This window comes from Ovis canadensis, chromosome 6, assembly GCF_042477335.2.
Source record: "Ovis canadensis isolate MfBH-ARS-UI-01 breed Bighorn chromosome 6, ARS-UI_OviCan_v2, whole genome shotgun sequence".
In the NCBI taxonomy this organism is placed as follows: domain Eukaryota; kingdom Metazoa; phylum Chordata; class Mammalia; order Artiodactyla; family Bovidae; genus Ovis; species Ovis canadensis.
Window position 1 is genome coordinate 77,182,794 of NC_091250.1, and position 22,074 is coordinate 77,204,867.

At 36.3% G+C, this 22,074-nt stretch overlaps 1 protein-coding gene across 1 annotated transcript; it reads left to right on the forward strand.

Moving 5' to 3' along the window:
- Nucleotides 1-3,713: 3,713 nt before the first annotated feature.
- TMEM33 (transmembrane protein 33) lies at nucleotides 3,714-20,677 on the forward strand. Its single transcript, XM_069594040.1, has 7 exons — nucleotides 3,714-4,148; nucleotides 6,503-6,597; nucleotides 7,116-7,303; nucleotides 10,677-10,744; nucleotides 11,651-11,784; nucleotides 16,578-16,661; nucleotides 17,913-20,677. Exons 1-7 carry the CDS (start codon nucleotides 4,104-4,106, stop codon nucleotides 18,040-18,042), a joined length of 744 nt encoding a protein of 247 aa, XP_069450141.1. The 5' UTR covers nucleotides 3,714-4,103; the 3' UTR covers nucleotides 18,043-20,677.
- The last annotated feature ends 1,397 nt before the right edge of the window (nucleotides 20,678-22,074 follow it).

The window sequence follows — 22,074 nt, forward strand, 5'->3', positions numbered from 1 at the left end:
TAGGGCACTGAACAAAGAGACAATTTAAAATACCAGGCTAGATGTTAGGAAAAAATTTGACTCAATAACCATGTAAACAAATCCTTTTGCAATCTCAGTGACTTTTGTATGGGAAGTAAAAAGTTTTCCCTTAACCCTTCTTAGTTTCATTGGCTGTGGTCCTATAAATTAGACTGACAAAAAAGAGTAACAAGAGAAAAATCAAAGTTTATTAACATGGAAAGTTTATAACATGCATGATTCATACACGTGGGAGTAACTCGAAGGTGGTGGTTCAAACTCTGGCATATGTAGCATCTTAACAAAAAGTGACAAGACAAAGGGAAAGGACTTTTGAGTTTCTAGAGTGGCAAATTGTGGGAAGGCAACTATATAGAGGAACTAATGGAAAATGAGGGCTAGTTAGTAAAGTTTGTTACATAGATTGCTTTGGTGCCATGTCTGCGCAGATTCGGGTAACTTTCGTCCTTCCTGGTAGAGATAGGAGGAGGAAGAACTTCACAAATTTCTGTTCTGTTTTTAGGCAAATGGAGGGGAGAATAGATTCTCAATTGCTGCTTCTCAACTGCCTTCAGCTTAAAATAACCCTTTTGCCAAAGTGACATATCCTGCTGCTGTTCACTTTCAACACCACTGGAAAAACAAACTAAGCTGTCAGTTGATTGAATATTATATATAATACCTGATAATAAATTACCATATGATTTTGGGCCTACTAAAACTCAGAAGGCATTACATTGCTATAACAAAATTCCTTTTAATTTCTTCTAAGCTTTTTAATGTGGAAAATTTTAACAGATGAAATCAGAGAATAATACAATACTCTTCCATCTGGACTGAACAATTATTAACATTTTGTTGCATTTGCTTTTGTTCTATCTGTCCATCCATCTACTTAGTTTTTTTTTCTTTTTGCTGACACTTTTGAATATAAGTTGCAGACATCCTGAAACTACCTCTAAATCACATCTCCCTCAAAAAAAATTAACAATAGTCACATAATGTCTTCTAATATTCACTCTGTAATCGAGTGTCTATAATTTATAATTGTCCCCAAATTTCTTTTATTGCTCTCTCCCAACCTAGAATCTAGACAATCAAACCATGCATTTGGCTATTATGATTTTGCATATGTGTATGCTCGAGTATGCTCAATCATATCTGACTCTTTGTGACCCTGTGTACTGTAGCCCCCCGGGATCCTCTGTCCATGGAATTTTCCAGGCAAGAATAATGGAGTGGGTTGCCATTTCCTACTCCAGGGCATCTTCCCCACCCAGGCATCAAACCTGTGTCTCTTGCATCTCTTGCATCAGCAGGCAGATTCTTTACCACTAGAGCCACCTGGGAAGCCCTACCATGACTTTGTACACGCTTTTAATTTGGAATAGGTCTTTCACCTTTTGTAATGATACTTAGTTTTTGAAGGATCCTGGCCAGTTATTTTGTAGAAATCAAAATTGTCTCATGCTGTTGTTTAAGTTGTTAATCTGTCTCTTTACATTTTCTGTAGCCTGGAAGTTAGGTCTAGATGGGCTGGATTGAATTTGGAGTGAATATTCTGCCAAGAATTTCTTTAGAGAATATTGTAGATATTATGTCACATCGGGAGACAGTGTCAGGATAACCTAGTATATTTATGGTGCTAAATTCGATCTCTTGATTAAGGTTTAATTGACATGTTTCTCCATGGAAAAGATTCATTTTTTAACTACAAATCTCTGGAGTGATACTTTAGAATTGTGTCAATATTGTGCCATCAACATTTCTCTCAATGGTTTTAGCATTCACTGATGGGCCTTTCTATTATTAGTGGACATTTGTCCATTAGTGGACTAATTCCACATTAGTATTATTTTATGGCCATTTTTTAATGTATTTATTTTTAATTGAATATTTTTTAAATAATCATAAATACAGGGATTTCCCTGGCAGTCCAATGGTTAAGAATCTGTGCTTTCACTGCAGGGGGTGCCCAGTTTGAGCCCTGGTTAGAAAACTAAGATCCCACATGCCACTGGGTGGGGCCAAAAAAACCAATAACATTTAAAAATAAATAAATTATAAATACAGTATATAAGGCTATTCACTAAAAGTTCTCTACCTTCATCTACTTTCCACTTTCTCATGTTTCCTTTCTGAAATGTAAGACCTTTGATAAGAATATAAAATTATCAGGTTATAATACAAAAGAGAATCAAATAAATTCTCCAATAGAATAGGAATATATTGGGACTTCCCTGGCTGCCCAGTGGTTAGAACTCTGAGCTTTCACTACCACCAACATGGATTTGATCCCTGGTCAGGGAACTAAGGGCTTCCCAGTTGGCTACAGTGGTAAAGAATCTGCCTGCCAATGCAGGAGACACGAGAGACTTAGGTGTGATCCTTGGGTTGGGAAGATCCCCTACAGTAGGAAATGGCAAACCGCTCCAGTATTCTTGCCTGGAGAATCCCATGGACACAGGAGCCTGGTTCCTCTTCTCTTCCCCCACAACACTGCTTTGGTTCAGAATCCCATCACTTTCCCCCTTGTATATGCAATGGCCTCCCTATAATGGATTTTTTTAAAAATTTTATTTGTGTTTATGTATTTGGCTGTGCTGGGTTTTATTTGAGGCATGCAGGATCTTTACTTGCGGCATGAGAACTATTAACTGTGACCTGTGGGATCTAGCTCTCCTACCAGGGATTGAACTCGAGCCTCCTGCACTTGGAGCTCAGAGTCTTGGCCACTGGACCACCAGGGAAGTCCCGCAAGTCCCTGTTGTTTTGAATTATTTATTTATTTTTGGCTGTGCTGAGTCTTCATTGCTGCTGGTGGTATTGGCTTTCTCTAGTTGTGGTGAGGGGGCCTACTCTGTAGCTGCGATTCACGTGCTTCTCATTACAGTGGCTTCTCTTGTTGAGGAGCACAGGTTTCAGGGCAGGAGGGCTTCGATAGTTGCTGCATTCCGGCTCAGTGGTTGTAGCGCACAGGCTTAGTTGCCCACTTGCTCCTGGGATCTTCTCAGCTCAGGGATCAAACCTGTGTTCCCTGCACTGCAAGAAGTACTCTTAACCACTGGACCACCAGGAAGCCTGCCCCTGGTGGGCTTATGGGTTTGCCCCTCTGATCATCCTCTTATCTGTTTCCAGAGTGACCTTTGTGGTTATACTGAACTGTCCAGTTGCTTCATGCACTTTCTGTTGCTGTCTACATTCCCCTTCCCCATTTAGCCAACTTCTTGTACTTCAAAACTTTGCGCCAGAATTAGGTTTTCTAGGAACGCTTCCGGGACCCAGCTGATTCAGGCCCCCCGCTGTGTGCCGCCTGTGATTAACTCCGCCTCTGCACACATCACAGAAGCACTGGGCTATGACTGCCGTTTCTCCTCTCTCTCCCGCAGTCTGTGTCATAACCATCTCTGAAATATTCCTTGCCAAGTACAGGGCTTGTCACATAGCAGCTCTCATTAAGTGCTTGTTGAAATAACTAATTTTAGAGGTAGCATCAAAGAGCTTCGTGGGCCTCTGAAAGAAAACGGCAAAGAAAACATTTCCGAGGCTTCTGTATCAGGGAATAGAGAGCCTTTCTGGTTTGGCCACGGGTGGAGAGGACCAGCTCTGAGAGGACGATGAGACAAAAGCTGCTTCGGCTGCCCGGCTTCTTAGCTTACAGAACAATGGGCGTGCACGAAACGGGAAGCCAAAGCAAGAAAAACGACAGTTCCCGTCATGCCTCAGGGCGCCGCTCCACTGTCCCCTCTGCGTCACCGCCTCTTCCCCACGGAAGCAAAGCGAGCACTTCCGGGTTCGGCAATAACGGGGAGCCGGTGGCGTTAGGTCGGTCCTGCTGGGCCCTGTTCCGAAGCTCCGCCTTCGTCTCGGTCTTTCTGGAAACCCAGTTTTGCTCTTGGCGGTGCCAAGCGGGTATTTTCCGGCCGTTGCGGGTGCCCTTGGGACAGTCCGCTGCACTGAAGCGGCGAGACCTTTGCTCTGTGAAGGTTCGGAAGCTCCGGCAGAGAACAGGGAAGCCGGTTCCCGGAGTTGCGGCCCCGGCGCTGACCTTCCTTTTTTCCCTTCCCGATTGCAGCGTCTCAGACGCTAGTGTGAGCGCCCCCATGGCGGATACGGCCCCCAACGGCCCCCAAGGGGCGGGCGCAGTGGTAAGTGAGCGGACAGGATCGTTTGGCTTGATTGCAAGTTAGGAAGGAGCTGGGAGTGTTGAAAGTCGGGTCCCAGGCGTTCCACCGGCGTATTGCTTTTGGGACTGGGATTAGTGATAGGGGTGGGGGTGGGGAGAGAGCCGATCGTGAGCTAAGACGTTAGACGGAGCTAAAGTTTCTGATTCGGCAGCGACAACAGGCGAGCCTCCAGCAGTGGCCCTCACTTGTATGCCCACCTGAATGCCGAGGACATAGGGCCTTTTCGTCTCTTCCCACCCTTCGGTCTCTGTCCTAGGTCCCACGGTTGAAGATGCGACCTGAGATTGTGCTGTGACACACGCCTCGTTACGCACATGCGTGCTGGCAGAGAACAGGTCTGCCGCTTTTTAAGCAAAAGAAGGAGAGCGGTTTTTTCTCTTTTCCTCCTTCGTCATTTTACGAAGAGAAATACTAAGCTTATGTAAACTTTTATTTCTAGGATGCATTTCTGCTGCTTACTGTCTTTTTTTTTTGGTACCAGAAACAAAATTGTACTTAAACACTAAGCATGTGAATTGAGCCAGTCACTTTTTAAAAAAATGTACAGCATCTCTCTTTGTGCACACCTTTTTTATTTTGCTGAACCATTTCAGAGTTATATGCGTCATTATAATTAACCCATAATGTAGTACTTATGTAGAATATTTTTGTACAGACCACAATGCAGTTACCTCAAAAATTTGTGTAGTTCATTTTGCAAATTTAACGTTGCTACTTGTTACCACCTAATATACAATTCATATTTAAATTTCCTCAATTGTCTTTTAAATTGCTTTCTTCTTACCCAAACTCAATCAGAAAGCTTGCAGGGTGTTTACTGACCTTTGGTCCCTTTCAGCCTGGAATAATTCTTGTTCTTCTCTTCCCATTTTTGTCTCACCAGAGTCCAGACCTGTTGTTTTGCAGAATGCTCCTTAAATTGGAATTGTCTAATTTTTTGTACCCCGCGCTCCTTGACTAGATTCAGGTTAAATGCTTGGTAGGAATATTAAATAAGAGAGATTTCGTTCTTCTCAGGGCATTTTATGTATATCAGGAATCATCTTATGTTGATTTATCCCATCACTGGAGTTTGGTCATTTGGCTTTGGTGGTGTCCACCAGATTCTCTATGGTAAAGATAACTTCCTCTCTTTGTGAATAAAGAGTATTCTGTGTCATGATACTTTAAGATTATGTGAATAATTTTTCACCTCAATATTTTTTTCACCCAAAGATCCATTGATATTTTTTGCGTGAATTATTTGTCGTGGTCAGTCAGTTCACTCTTAAAATGTAAACCAATACATTTTCTTAGATCTTTTTTTTAACTATGTAGTTTAAAAATGCACATGCATAAAAGAGTACGAGGTGAAACGCAAAATTCAATGATTTATCACAAAATGAATACCCTAAACAAATAGATTTTTAAAAAATGTTCTAAAATTAAATTTCAGACAATTGTGTACAGTCTGAATATTTGTAGAGAAACTGAGCACTGTAAGCTGGATTCATCCTTCACTTGACTTACTGGTGAACATTTAAATTTACAAGAGTAACATGTAGTAGGTTTGGATAGAATAAACCCCGAGGCATGTATCTGAAACTACCTGCATACTGTTAGAAAAATTAAAACATCCTGCAGTAAAATTAAAAACATCCTTTAATTTTAAAATAGGCTTGCGTTTCTTTCCCCAAAGTTTTTTGTATCTTCTTCTAAAGAGAATTAAAGTTAGATTGGTTCCAGCAGTGTTTGAGACTCCAGGTTAAAACCTGTTAGGTTTGAAATCCTTTTTGTGTAAACATTGTTCTAAAACATTAAATAGAATACAGAATAGCAGAATCCATCACACATAGTAAAAGTAAGTATTGTTTTTGTGAAATTTGTTTTATATACTCACATGTTTATGTTGGGTCGTGATGTAAAAATTGTTTATGTAGATACTATCCAAAAATGTAAAAACCACTTTAGAATTTGAATATGAAATACAGTTTGAGAAAATCAATTTTAAGTTATTGAATTACTGTGATGGACATATCTTTTAGCAAAATGCAGCAAAAGAAAAGATAGAATGAGGAATAAGTGGAGAAGAAAGTGATATGTGCATGTTTAGTCTAGGGCCACAGAAATCTGTGAAAAACTTGTCAGGGAGCTTTCAGGAGAAGGAAGAAACTCACTAATGAAGAAACAATTGCCCTAAGAGTTATACCTAAAAAAACCAGTTGGTACAAGAGCATTGAGACATTTTGAATAGGACTAAAATTGCAAAATAGTCATCCTTTAAAACATAATTTGCAAGCTTAATTTAACTACAGTATTTTTCTTTTTAAATTCAGCAATTCATGATGGCCAATAAACTGGACACAGCAATGTGGCTTTCTCGCTTATTCACAGTTTACTGCTCTGCTTTGTTTGTTCTGCCTGTTCTTGGGTATGTATTATACGTGTTTCTGCTGTTCAGTCATTTTTTTCTGGAATACCTTTTTAGATATCACACTTTGTTAAACAGCCAGGGGTTTGATAAATAATAAAACACTTGTCTCATCCTTAAAGGTACTAATATTCTAGTAATAGTACCAACTGGAGGTATAATTTTATATTATGTGCTTTGTGAAAAGTAACATCACATTGAAAATCTGAGAAGAAATGAATGTGGGGATGAGTTCATGTTTTTTCGCCTTTTTGAGTGTTTAAGAGGAAGAATGGCTGCTTTCGAAAATTCAGTTGGATATTGTACATCAATTATACTTCAATAGAGATAAACATTCAGTTGGGTATATATGTAAAATGATGCTTCTAAAAAGCTTCAGTAGAGTCACATAATTTTTTTTCTATTCTCAAGTAATAGATTTAGGTATTAGGTGTTGTGCAATTATGATGCAATTCACAAAGGAGGAAGAGGTATGGTAGCTGTTTACGTCTCCTGATGATCTCTCCACTAATTCGCAGGTTGCATGAAGCAGCAAGCTTTTACCAACGTGCTCTGCTGGCGAATGCTCTCACTAGTGCTCTGAGGCTGCACCAAAGATTACCACACTTCCAGTTAAGCAGAGCATTCCTGGCCCAGGCTTTGTTAGAGGACAGCTGCCACTACCTGTTGTATTCACTCATCTTTGTCAATTCCTACCCTGTTACAAGTATCCTTTTTTACAGTTTTGACAGTGAAATTGCTTACTGAATGTAGGGAGATCACTTTTATTTTTTTGCTACTGGAAGGATTCGGCAATGAGGGTGTTCCATGAAGCCTGGGTTGGTTAGTTTGTTGGCACTTCATTTGAAAGCAGATATGTTAAGTGTAAGAGTTTCTGACTCTAAAATGTGAAGTCCAAGTTTTGAAGAGGTGATTGGGAATTTTAAACTTTTTATATTTGATCTTATAAACTTCTCTGTTAGCAATGGATATTGCAAAATTCAGATTCAAAGCACAAGCCCATGGAGGACTTACATTTTAATATGTGAGTTTCTTTCATTTAATTCACACCTTCTTTGGGAAGATACCCAGATGTCTTGCTTTAAGAAAAGAGAAATCCTTAGCTCTGTCTTTTAACTTTCAGTAAGCTAGAAACAAAAGGAAACTAATCAAGAAATAACTTGTATTTAAGCCGACAATGAGGTAATTAATAAAGTAAAAAGAAATTAGTATTTGCTTTGAATAGCCTGAAATGCAAGAGACGCTGGTTCAATTCCTGGGTTGGAAAGATCCTCTGGAGAAGGGACAGGCTACCCACTTCAGTATTCTTGGGCTTCCCTGGTGGCTCAGATGGTAAATGCAGGGGACCTGAGTTTGATCCCTGGGTTGGGGAGATCCCCTGGAGGATGACATAGCAACCCACTCCAGTATTCTTGCCTGGAGAATCCCCATGGACAGAGAAGCCTAGCAGGCTGTAGTCCATGGGGTCGAAAAGAGTCAGACACAACTGAGCCACTAAGCACAGCACAACACAAAGTAGAAAATAAGGACAGACCCATGGAGTTTTGGAATTTGTAAGTTTATACATTTCAGAAATATGTTGTGGGATAATAGGTATTTTTTAAATGGAGGGGAAGAGATTCTGCAGTTTGATGTTTGGGAAGCAATAGATTTAACATTGCTAAACAGATTGTTTACTGTGGGACCTTTGATATGGTAATGTGCATTGTGAGACTAAGAGTTACCAGTCTTTGCTAAACTTAATCATTTTAATCGGTTGTCCACCCAGCTACCCAGTTCCCCTTGAATCATCCCTCAGGAAAATATTCTGTACTTTAAGAAGTGTTGCCCTTAAGTGTTCTTGAATATTTATGATACAGCTGTACATAATAGAAAGCACAATAAAATATGTCTAACACAAGTCTTAAGGAAAAGAGAATGGAAGGAAAATTTTTTTGAGCACTTGTTTTGACAGTATATGCGACATTCTAAAGAAAATTATTATGAGCATTGTATTATTGACAAGTATACTGAGGCTCAAGGAGTTTAAAATAACCTGCCTGATAGCACATTGGCAAGTGAATAGTAGTGTAGGTAAAACTCGCTAGATAATCCTTGTACTGCAGCTGTAAGCGATTAGCACGTTTGTTGACATATCATTGGATTGACCTGTTTTTATCAGCCACATTCATTGAGGTTCTTTACAATCAGCAATATTAAAATTCTTGCTTTTCTGAGATATAATGGGAAATTATATAGAGATTCTTGTTTCTGCCCTTAGTAGCTTAAAACTTCCTTGAAGAGAAAAATAGAAATGGTAGAAACTGTTTTCTAGATATTAATGTAGAGCAAATTGAAGACATCAGTTATGACTTCTGGGACATTTATATTGAGTGAATCCTGAGATGCTGCCAAATGACTCAATGACAGTGAAGACAACCTCTCTGCCTTTTCTGTCCAGTTATTTGCTATGCCATCTCTAGGGAATGTTGAAGATTAAGGATTTAATGTTCTTTAATTCTTACTGGGAGGGGAGTATGTAGTGGGAATAACATAAGCTAGTAATTGACAAGAAATACTAATCTGATTCCTAAAGTAGTTAGGTATTACATTAGTAAAAGTGAGCCCAAAGTCATGTTCTGATCTTTGCTCTTAGAAAGGTGATATATTGTCCTATTTCTACTATACACTCTTTGTCCCTTGAATTTTCTAAATAGTTTAACAATGAATGCTAAAATTATGAGTCTCTTATCAAGGATTTCTGAACTATAGAATGTTAGAGATAGGACTTATTAGAAACCCCTAGCTTTAATCACTGCAAATTCATACAACAGAAGATGGAACTTGGCCTAGGGAATTGAAGTTAGTGTCAGAGCCAAGAATGAGACCCAGATACCTTGACTCTGAATTCAGGATTCTGTTAAAAGTGTAAAGCTATTTTTATGTATGTGTGATTTCTTCTAGGGAAATTGGCATTTTATTTAATTCTTAAAAGCGACAGGGAAGGTTTGGTCAGGATATTAATTGAAGAACTTTTATGTTAGAGAGTTGGAATTCTTACAACGCTTGGCTGTGGGTCAGTGTTTTACTTGCCAGTGGGAACTTAGGAACCTTTGGGTCCTAAATGATGAGTATGGTTATAATGAGTTTGATACTCAGATTGTGTCATAGTGGTCATTGTTTCCCTCACACCAGGCTTCCAGATGGTGTAGAAAATCATCATGGATTATTTTTTAGAAATTGCTGTGAGGACAAGTGTTTTTTCCATTTATGATTAACAGTCTATATCATTTCATGGAAATAACTTGGACAAGTGGGGGGTTTTTGTTATCAACCTAGCAGAAGTTGGGATAAATAGAGTATTTTGAGCAATTTCCACATTTTTAAAAAGCTAAAAGAAAATTGTATATATTATCTATCACAAAAAGCCAAATAATGAAACTTAAAATAAGGATTCTTTGCTCATGTCTATAATTAAAACTGATGAAACTCTCAATTGAGTATATATACAAACCAGGTATACAATGTCTTTTTTATTTGTACAGATTGAGAATACCTTAACCATGAAAGCTTGACTATAAAAGCTTGATTGGAACCGTATCTCAAAATAATGAAGTCCTTGTAGGAAAAATGAATTAAAGATCTATAGTTGAGGAAAATTTGGGAACTGCTTTTTAAACCGTTACCCTATACTCTTTCCTAAGTTGTTGAAAGCAGTACAGAGACTGTGCTGGTATTTGATGGCTAAGGTATTCCGTCCAGAATGACCATTGTAGGGTTAAAAGCCATATTACTTACTTGTCATTTTGAGGTGGTCTGGATTTTAATTTAATTTAGCAAATGTTCGCAATATGTTATATACTAGAAATAGGGGAAAAAACTTTTTCACTATTCATAAAAAGAACTGTGGGTTTAAAAAAAATGTTTACAGATTTAAAAAAAAAAACACTTCATTTTATGAAGTATCAGTAAAACAGAAGCCATCACTGAACTCATTTTAGCAGATGCCATTTCAGATCTGTATACTTGAACATAATACATACCCTGTTGTGCAAAGTACTTAATGAATTTGTAATGTTGTCCTTAATTATTTTCTTCAGTGAGTATTTTCCCAGTCTTGTTATTTTCTTTGCTTCATGCTGCCACATACACAAAAAAGATCCTTGATGTAAGTAAAACAATGTTGGCCTTGTCTTTTGACTCCCGGATTTACAGGTAGTTGATACAAATTTGAGTTCCAAGACATTTGGGCGTGTGTCTCAGAAAGTTCCTATGTTCCTTACAGACCTGCTCTAAATTCGTGATTTGAAAATTTTGGAATTTTTTATTGTTTCAATAAAATACTACATTTTGTCATAATGGATTGTAGTTAAAATCACTGCCCAGTTCCTGGAGGAGTTTCAGAAGTTTGAAATACATTAGATAAGTTGTCAAAAGTCTCGTTCTGTCAGTGATTTTAACATACTAGATGAGTAGAGTGTACTGAATTTCTTTACACTGATGTTCAAAGCTACTGCGTTTCTAAAACATTTTCTTATTCCTGAGTCGGAACATTTAGTCTAATAACCTCCATGTGCCAGGCAGATTGACTGCATATGCACTGAAGTTTAAATTAAAATATCCAAAAATTTGCCTTGTGTTGGCCTTTTTCTTTATCTCCATAGTTCTTGGGTTACAGCAGTAAACTGAACTTTGTGATTTCTATCTTTAATTAACTAAGGTATCTCAGATACTTTCTGCATAGCCAGATTTTGTTATGGTTGAGAGAAATCACCACCACTTTTAGTGGAATAATCTAATCTTTCTTAAGGAAAACGAAGCATCAATGAATGAAAAGGGCTTTTATTAAAATTCTCTATTTAATTCTTCAAATATAGAAAATACAGTGAAGCAGGAAAATATGTTAACTTTTGTCCCTAAAAGTATAGTTTGTAAATTTTTATATCATCATTTTCAAATAATTGTCTTTTGATTGTATTGCATGTTACATATGCCATTTATCTAAGGAAAGAAAATAATTGAGTGATCGAAAATGCTTTCATGACTTCTGATATTTATTTTCTTACGTTTTAAGGCAAAGGGTTCAAATAGTTTACCTCTGCTGAGATCTCTCTTGGATAAATTAAGCACTAATCAACAGAATATTCTGAAGTTCATTGCTTGTAATGAAATATTCTTGATGCCTGCTACAGTTTTTATGCTTTTCAGGTAAGAATAAAAATACATTTATTTTAGGAGGCTGATGTCTAAGTGAATATAATAAATGTATCAACTCAAGTTTTATGCTGCTTAAATCTGTTGAAGTAAATACTAGTATGTAGAGCTTGATGGATCTTAGCAATCATCTTCTCATGTGATAGTAGAGAACTACTGTGATAGCACTACTACTGTAGTTGACTATAGTAAACCTAGGAATTTGTCTTCTTTATTAGTCCCTGCTGCTGCTAAGTCGCTTCAGTAGTGTCCGACTCTGTGCGACCCCCATAGATGGCAGCCCACCAGGCTCCCCCATCCCTGGGATTCTCCAGGCAAGAACATTGGAGTGGGTTGCCATTGCCTTCTCCGATGCATGAAAATGAAAAGTGAAAGTGAAGTCTCTCAGTCGTGTCCGACTCTTAGCGACCCCATGGACTGCAGCCTACCAGGCTCCTCCGTCCATGGGATTTTCCAGGCAAGAGTACTGGAGTGGGGTGCCATTGCCTTCTCCATATATAGTATGAGTTATTTAACATTTTGAAAATTATTTTCCAAATAACTGCTTTTGAAAGAGTCTTAGAAAGGCTAATTTAGTCCATTGTAACATTACTGAGATTATTTTTCCCATACTGGAGAAAAATCTGAAAACTTAAGGTCTGGTATTGGTAGTTGCCTACTGCCACCTCATTTTGTTTGTTAGTTATGAGAAGAATGCGTAAGTAAAGAAAACCTTTTTGAAAATAGAACATTAGGATAGTATTGACCTCAGTCTCTGAATTCTTGCATTTAAGTTATAAAACTACATTTCTCTCAAGAGGGCAAGGCTGATTGATGTTGTACAGCAGAAACTTAACACAACATTGTTAAGCAGTTATACTCCAATTAAAAAATAAATTTTTAAAAATGTAAAAATATGTAAAGGAAAATAGTTAAATAAAACTACATTTCTTCCCAGATTATTGCTTTTTCAATTTTCAGTTTCTCAGATAATAGGACATTACAGATAAAAAACTAAAATATCATTTAACTATGAATGCTAGTTGCAATTCTGTCCTCTCCTTCCCAGAGCTAAGGAATTTGATATGAGTACATATATGTAGTTATTTTAAAGTACTTACAGATAGGAAATGTGTATTATTATTTTATGGCTGTGGGGCTTTGTTTCGTTTTTATTGTACATCACAGGCATGAGTTGTGTGCACCTTGCTTCTTTCACTCATACAGTATGTTTTTGTGACCTGTTTATATTGACATTCACAGTTCTGGTTTGTTTTGTTTAATGGCTGTATAGCGCTCCATCATATTATTATGCTACATTTTATTAATGGCCATTTGTTTTCAGATTTTTACTTTTCCAGATGTTGCTGCAGTAAACATTTTTTTTAACCTGTCTGCTTATACTTTTGTGTGAATCCATATATACTTTTACTGAGTCTAAGCTGGGTATATTTTATATTTAATAGACCATGTACCAAATTGCCCTCTAATAGATCTGTGTTACCTGTTTTCCATAATCTCATTAGTTTGTAACAAACATTTTTGTCTGTGAAATATTTCATTTTAATGTTCATTGCCTTGATTAGTGAGGTTTTTATATACCAATGGTTACTCCTTTCCTTAGCAGTGTTTTTAAGCTGGTAAGAGAGTTTTTTAGATTTCCTCATAAATACATCTGTACCATTGTTGTAAATAATATTTTCCTCTGAAAATTCCAGGATCACCACATGTTGTTAAGCTGTGGGGTTCCAAACTAGATAATATAATTTAAATAGGGTCCTAGAATGGTACAATGGAAGAACTTCTTACCGAGTGTCAGGGAGCTGGATTCTGGATGATTTGACAGTTAACTAGGCCTTGTGGGCCTTGTTTTTGTACATTTAAAAAACTAATAGTAGTTGAAATTAGTGACTTCCAAAAATCCTTCCAATTGTAACGTTCCGTGAATATTAAGTATAGAATTTGATGCAACTGTATTAGTCTATTATTCTCCTCTGGAATTTTCACCCTAGAAGTTAATTCATCTTTTTGTGATCCTCATCATACACTTAAACGTTTTAGTTGATGAAAGGAACTTTTTACCCTCTTTCTTTCTTGCTCATTTTTCTGTTTCTTGGGTCGCCTGGTCTTGGGTATCCCCAAATTCTGTGATTTGCTTTATGTACCTGAGTGAAAGTTAAAATGTAGCTACCAAAACTAACTCTATATGTGGAGATAATTGGTGTCTATTCAGGTTAATAAACAGAACACTTTGTTCTCCTAAGCTGAAGAGAATTACAATGAAATGCTGAGACGCCAAGCACATTTAAACAAAAAACCTCATTATTGGAACTGTAGTAAATTTTTTGTTGGCATACCAAGTTTTTACTATATTGGTATATTAAGTCAGTTGTGGTATTTAGTCTTTTATTTAAACACTTACAATGTACAAATTGATCTTAATTTTTAAGATTATTATAAAGGAAATGAGAATTTACCAAAATATTTAAATAGAAGAATCATGTTAGTTTTAAAAAGTAAAACTAAGTAATGAAGTGTTATTCAATTCCCTAATAAGAGAAGCTATTAATGGTTCAAGTTTGTCACTTGACTTTAACACAGATTATAAAGTTAAACATTTCAAGGCATTATTCCTTAAATGCTACCTTTCATGGTAGAAGCACCGTCTAATATTAGAAGGCCTTGTTATTAAGTTAAAGTTGTAGCAATAATGCATAAAACTATATTTAGAAATGAACAGTTTTTGAGTTTATCTTATACATGGAGTCTGTGAGTTAGTTTATCTTACATAATACACACACATGTGCAAAGACAGATAAAAGGATGATCATTTTGGGTTTGTTCATTAGTAGAGAGCATGTTAGTACATTAATAAAATGGAATATTTCAGGTTGTAAAAAGAATAAGATAATTTGTGTGTTGTGATAGGGGATGATCGCTAAGATACATTTAAAGTTAGTTGAGAACTGTGTAGGGTATTCCCCATTTATGTTTGAGGTGTGCGTGTTTAAAGGCATATATGTTTCGTTCTGTTTCATCTCTTTTTTTTTTTGGAGTATAGTTGTTTTATAACGTTGTGTTCGTCTCTGCTGTGCAGCGTCCTGAATCAGGTATACGTGCGTATGTCCTCTCCCTGTTGGCCCTTCCTCCCAATGCCCCGTCCCACCCCTCCAGGTCATCGCAGAGCACTGAGCTGAGCTCCTGTGCTCGCAGCTTCCCACTAGCTGTCGGTCTTGCACATGGTGATGCATATATGTCAGTGCTGCCCTCTTCTTCCCACCCTGTGTTCACACATCCCCTCTCTGCCTTCTCTACATCTGCATCTCTGCTCCTGCCCTGCAAGTATGTTCATCAGTACCTTTTCTAGATTCCATATATATGCGTTCATGTATGATATTTATTTTTCTCTTTATGACTTATTCCCTCTGTATGACAGACTCTAGGTACATCCACAGGGTTCTTCATCTTTAAAATAGGAATGATAATACCACTTCCTTCCTAGAGTTAACTGAGTTCAGTGCATTACAGAGTGAGCACTGCGTTTTAGCCATTATATACACTTGTTTATGTAAATTTCTGGAAGGCTATATTAGAGACTGCTGTAACTTTGATTAAGGAACTAACTTGGATGATGGACAATTTGTGTTTCATTGAATATTCTTTTCTACTTAATGTGTTCTGTAATGCCTCTGTTTTTTCAATTTACAGAGTTAAACTTTTATCACATGATTTATTGGAGAAAGATCTATTTAGTTATAAATTTGTAATCATGTAAATTTTTATTATGAAAGTAATACAGTTGGGGGGCGGGGGGCAGAGAGGCTAAAAAGGAGAATTGCCTGGCAGTCCCGTGGTTAGGACTCTGTGCTTCTACTGCAGGGGGCTGGGATTTGATCCCTACTCAGGGAACTAAGATCCCACAAGCTGTGTGGGTCTGACAAGGGTGAGTGGGGAGGCTAAAAAAATTTAACCTAAAAATCAAACCACAGTTAGGATCTTGATGCATTTATTCTACCCCAGATTTTGAAAATATAGTTGTAATAATATGTATAGTTTTATATCTTGCTTTGTTCAGAGTTCCTGTGTAGTTTTCAGTAGTCAAGATTTTAAGTAATTGCATACTGAATCCATCAAATATACATATCATTTACTTAGCCCTGCTACCCAACTGGGCTTCCCTGGTGGTTCAGATGGTAAAGAATCTGCCTGCAATGCAAGAGACCCAGGTTCAATCCCTGGGTGGAGAAGATCCCCTGGAGAAGGCTACCCACTCCAGTATTCTTGCCTGGAGACCGTTAGTTTGTTGCTGTGTTTTATTTGTGGTTGTTTTAGTGAACATCTTAAGATAGTTTTTCCTAGGAAAGGATTCCAGACTTAGAATTTCAGAAACATGTATATGACTCTAGGGGTATTATGATTGTCAGTTTAACCAAGAAAAATAAATAATATAGGCTATGTTTAGCCTATACTCACATTTACTAGTGAGCCTATATGGTTTTATTAATTTTCTTATTTGTTTATACCAAATAAACTTTTCATTTTAAATATTTTATAAAGTTTTAAAACTTGATTACCAATTATTAGTGGCAGTTGTTGAAGCATTTATATAAGATTTTCTGATTTATTTAGTAGCTTTAAAAAATTTAACAATGCCTATATGAATAACTTGGACTTAGATATGATAGATAGTATTATGATCATTTGATGAATGTAAACACACACATTGTCCAGTTAAGTTGCCTTTAAATGTTGAGTATACATATGAATCGATAATGTATATTTATTTCCCTTGTATTTGTTTATTTCAGTGGTCAAGGAAGTTTGTTCCAGCCTTTTATATACTATAGATTCCTTACTCTTCGATACTCCTCTCGAAGAAATCCATATTGTCGGTAAGCTTGTGATTAGTTTAAATCTATTTTATTTATTAATAGTATTGTGAAATATACCATTTGTAACTTTTAAGACTTGTTTAGCTTTTATGTTAGAATTTAGAACCAAGCAATGTTTTGCGAATCTAAGTTCTAGAATTGATGAGGTGCTTGCTTTTCAGACATTAAGACTGAAGTTTTCTTGACCACATCTAAAACAGTGCTAAAGCATAAGGAATTTAAAACTGTGTAGGACAAAAGTCTCCCTCTCCTGGTACTATCCTAGTTGAGGAAACACATCGCAAATAAGGAAGGAAACAGTAGTGCAGGATGTGGTATTCACATGTCAACCTGTGATGAATTTCATGTCTATTGTATCAGTACTGTAGTCGGCAAGAGAGGAGAGATCATTAAACCAGAAGAGAGAAGAGCCCAGGAAAGTTTCACAAAATATTTTAATTTGTTCTGGAAGGATTAAAGACTTTCAATAGACAGTGAGAACAAGGAAAAGCATTTTAGGTAGGAAAACAATAGGAGCACAAGTTCAGAGGCAATAAGATAAACACAGTTTAAGGGGCACACATGGAGGCCTATTTGACTGGAAGGGAAATACAGTGGTGAGTGGTTAGAGCGGAGATTTAAAGGTATATTGGAACCGTATGGTAAAACTTCTTGAGCCTCAGGGTAAGAAGTTTGGAACTTAGTACTTTTTAGATGTAGAGGAATGATGGTGGGCTACAGTCCATGGGGTCACAGAGTCTTAACACGACTCAGCAACTAAATGACAGCAACATTTATTGATCATTTTCTGTGTTGCCTCATTGAAACTTCACTGTGACTCCAATAAGTACATATTCCCATTTTTCAGGTGAGGAAGGCTCTAAGAGGCAGTATGTTCTTTTAAGGAAGTGGTAGGAGGGATAGCTCATTAGATAGATAACTTTCACATTCTTGCTCTCTTTTTTTAGACCTAGTTGAATTTGCGTAAGTCAGATGTGAAGATTATGTGACTCAACTGTGAAGGAAATACAGATCATCCCTAATCTCAGCCCTTAGAGAGCCATTTATTAAATGCATTTATTAAATGAATATTTTCCCCCAAAAAGGACACAGGTGTTGATTTGGGGAATTTTAATTCTGTATGTTGTCTGCAGTACATCCTGGTTATTACTACTTTCAGATTCTTTAGTGGAAAGTCGTTACCAGCATTTACTCTTGAATCACGTTGCTTTTTCATTGAGTTTCTGAAAGAAAACATATTTTATGTTGCAGGACCTTGTTTAATGAACTGAGGATTGTTGTTGAACATCTTATAATGAAACCTGCTTGCCCACTGTTTGTGAGAAGACTTTGTCTCCAGAGTATTGCCTTTATAAGCAGACTGGCACCAACAGTTGCATAGTGTAACATCCAGCTAAGTTATATATGATAGAAATAAGCATTGTTAGCTGCTGGTACTTCTGCTAGGGATGGATAATTCCAGGTGTAAAACTGACCTCAATGCAATTTACATAATTTACATAAAATGCATCTCAAAAGTAATCATTTTCCTGGCATGTTAAATCAAGCCTTTCAAATACTTTCTGAGAAACTTTCTTGTGATGTGTTGTTAATAGTTAAGGAAGTTTGAATCTTGTGATAAATGTATCAAGAATTCTTTAGATGCTGCTGTGCCTTTATCATGAAGTACATTTATTTGTCTGGTAAAAATAGCTCTAAAGTTTGTTTTCATCTAATTGGTAACCTGAATTTACATCTGGCATGAGTTCATTATGATAATATTAACATGTAAATTCAGTATACTTTGAGACAGTATTCTTTTGCCATTCAGTAATTTTGGTTGATGGTTGTAACAAAAACACCTCCCTCCTCCTGTATTTAATTTCAAAGTTGCTTTTATGTAGAGTTTGTACTGCTTCATTAGGACAGATTTATTTTGGATTTCTTTATGTATCTTATACTATGAGCTTCCAGAATTTTATTTTCATATTTACTTCTGTGGCTTTGGGTTTTTTTTTGTTACAGGCCCAGCTGAAAGGTTGTTAACCAACTGGGTAAATACTTGTGGTCACCTAAGCATTTTACATCAGCGAGCAGTAGTCATACAGTTTTCCTCTCAGAGACAGGTTAAATAACATTTCTCAAATAGTAAATCCTTCTTTTAGGATTGTGGATACAATTACTTAGATCGGATTCTTGACTGCCAGTTTTCTCAGTTTCCTAGGCTTGAATTTTCATAGACAGTTGCACCAGTTCAGGTGCCCTTTGAAAGGAATGTAAGTGAAGATTGAGCTGTGACTGAACTCTGTATCTGTTCTGAAATAATAATGAAGATCATACATACTTACCTATCAAATTTCATTTAACAGATTAAATAGAAAGGTTTATAGGTGTTGGTTATTGATTGGGAATGGGGCCAGAGGAGTTGTGGGGGAAATAGTGTGCATTTCAGTTTTTTAATGCATGGATGAATTTAGAGGAATTGAATGTATTATGCAACTGTGATTTGAGTTGTTTAACATATGAAACACATTTGTTGAGCTTCCATCAACTCCTTTTAAAAATTCATTCTGACCTTTATTTATTGCATGATTGGAAATGTTTAAAACATGGCAAAATGTTAATGCAGAGTAACATAATGGTTTTTGTAACCAGTTTTCTTCTATGTGCATGTAATTTGGATTTCTCAAATATACTCAGTGACTTAGCAGTAACATCAGTTTTCTTTTTATTCAGCTTTTTGGTCTATAGAAATGTGATACCTTCTTGATAGCTCAACTGTAACCAGCTATTTTTGTAATTTTGTAATATTATCTACAAAGTTAGAGAAGCCTCATAATACACAGTCGATTGTTGGGGGCACTCTCATTGTCACTATGTGTGTAATCTGATGGTTTTAAAAACTAAATTTTCTAGAGCAATAAATTAACTTTAATGTTAAGTAAACAATATATTATTTCTAATGATGTTTTTAAAAATTTGAATTATATCAAGAAATTATGGCAGCTGAAGGCATATTTTTCTTAAGTTACTAAGTTTCTTTGTTTTCTACAATTTTTTTGTCTTGAGATAATTTTAGATTTGTAGAAAAGTTGTAAAAAACAGTAGAGTTTCTGTATATCCTTTACTCAGCTTCCCCTTGTATTAACAGATTCCATAAGTATAGAACATTTATCAAAACTAAGAAATTAACCCTGGGACAATACTATTAACTACTAAGATGTGGAACTTAAATTTCACCAGTTTTTCCATTTATTGATTTTCTTTTTTTGTGCTCTCTTTTAACCATGATTGTTATTTTTAATGATCTGTTAAGTATGCCTCTGTTTTTATTTTTTCTTCTTTATTTTGAAAATTATTATTGATCAAAAAGATTTTCCTAAAGGAAATAATTTAGGTGGGTTTTAATGAAAAGAATTTAACATTAATACTATTAAAATTTAAAACTCTGTGTGCTTCAGAAGTTGAGGCTTTTATCATATAATGGGATTATGCTTCTGATATATTTTTTAAAGAAAAGTTTGGCTTATGAATAAGCTTCCCTGGTGGCTCAGATGGTAACAAATCTGCCTGCAGTGCAGGAGACCCAAGTTCAGTCCCTGGGTCGGGAAGGTCCCCTGGAGAAGGAAATAGCAACCCACTCCAGTGTTCTTGCCTGGAATATTTCATGGACAGAAGGGCCTGGTGATTACAGTCCATGAGGTTGCAAAGAGTGGGACACAACTGAGCAACTAACACTTTCACTTTCCTTTCACTAAACTCATGAAAAAATAAATCCTACAATTTGAGCATTGCCAGATGTTTAGTTTGCATGAACTTATAGTTAGGAATTTTGCAGTACGAATATGTACAGTCAGCTCATTCGACATCTAAAAGTGCAGTGTAACTTTATATCTATCAAGTTAAAATTAAAGAAATACAGGAACTTCCTTGGTGATCCAGTGGTTAAGACTCCACCAGTCCAATGCAGAGTGCGTGAGTTCAAGCCCTGGTCAAGGAACTAAGATCTCACATGCCTCGAGGCCAAAAAAATAAAATTGTATGTCTTGGATGTCATTTACACAATGCAAAATGTATAACAAAAAAATTACTATAATAGAATATATAGAATGAGCGTACTAGGAAAAGTTACAGCTGCTGAATTTATTTTTAATACAGCATAGCTGAATTTATTTTTATGTGTTTAAAAACAGTTGATTTAACATCTAGACTATCTGATTGTTTAGGAAGTTTTATAGTGCTGCTGTTCTAGCACTTTTAAATATTAAACTTTCTTGGACAGGGGTAGGCCTCATACAGAATCTACTTTATTCTAACAAAGATTCTGTATTCCTTTTGTATACTTGATTCCTCATGAATTTTAACTATTTAACATCAGTCCAAAGAGAAATTTCTTAAATAAAGTTTGAGATCAGAATGAATGAAACTAATTTTGAGGGATTGTGGTAAAGATCCTTATGTAATGTTAACAGATGTGTTTTAATTAACATAGGTCTGAAGCTCCTCTCCACCCCTACCCACAGCCCTTTTTGATCTGCTAGCTTAATGCTGTCACCCAAATGGAGGCTGATTTTTATTCTGTGGTGAAAACCTCAAGGGAGAAAGTAACCAGTTATGCTGATGAGCAGTAGGTGGCACTCTTTCCTCAAGTAGTCCCCAGCTGTTTATCATGCCATGGTGAAAGGTTAAATGTCACTAAATCCTGAGTCAGCCATAAAACTAAGGACCTGAATTCCATGATTCTCTTTAATATGTAATTATTCAACGTTCAGTAAATATTTAATAAGTATTTACTCTTGAGTACATTTTTTAAATACAAAAGCGTTCAAAAGCTGGAATAAGTACCCTATTAATATCTGCTTCCTAGGTAAATAGAATAGGCCACAGTTAGTGGTATTACTCAGATCATAGTCTCTCTGCTGTTTTTGTTTTTGTTTCCCTAAGTGCCTAATTTACCTAAACATGTCAGTTATAAAATTTTTCTTTCACCTTCATTTTAAGGTATAGAGAAAATGGTACTTAATTTTTTTCACGGTCATTTTGTAGGTAAACAAGGTACAGCCAGTTCCATCTCTTAAAATTAAGACTTCACAGTAATACAAAAGCATGTTGATAATTTTGGATATTAGGAATGGTGCCTAGATTTGTAAATTCAGTTTGAGTTACAGAGACAGCTAATTTCATTTAACACCTTACTGAAATTTCTCTAGAATTAAGAGAATTCTGAGAGGCTATACGATAGCATAGTTCAATGGATTTAGTGTATACCAAAGGCATATATGTTTTGTAAATCCAGAAGTTGTTTCCAGAAATTATTTTAATGAGCAGTCCTCTTCTAATACTCTGGGTGGAAAGTTGTAATTGGATCTGGTATTAAGGATAAGAAAGAAGCTGCTCAATGTTTGGGATGTTTCCTGGTGGTAGTTATTCTGTG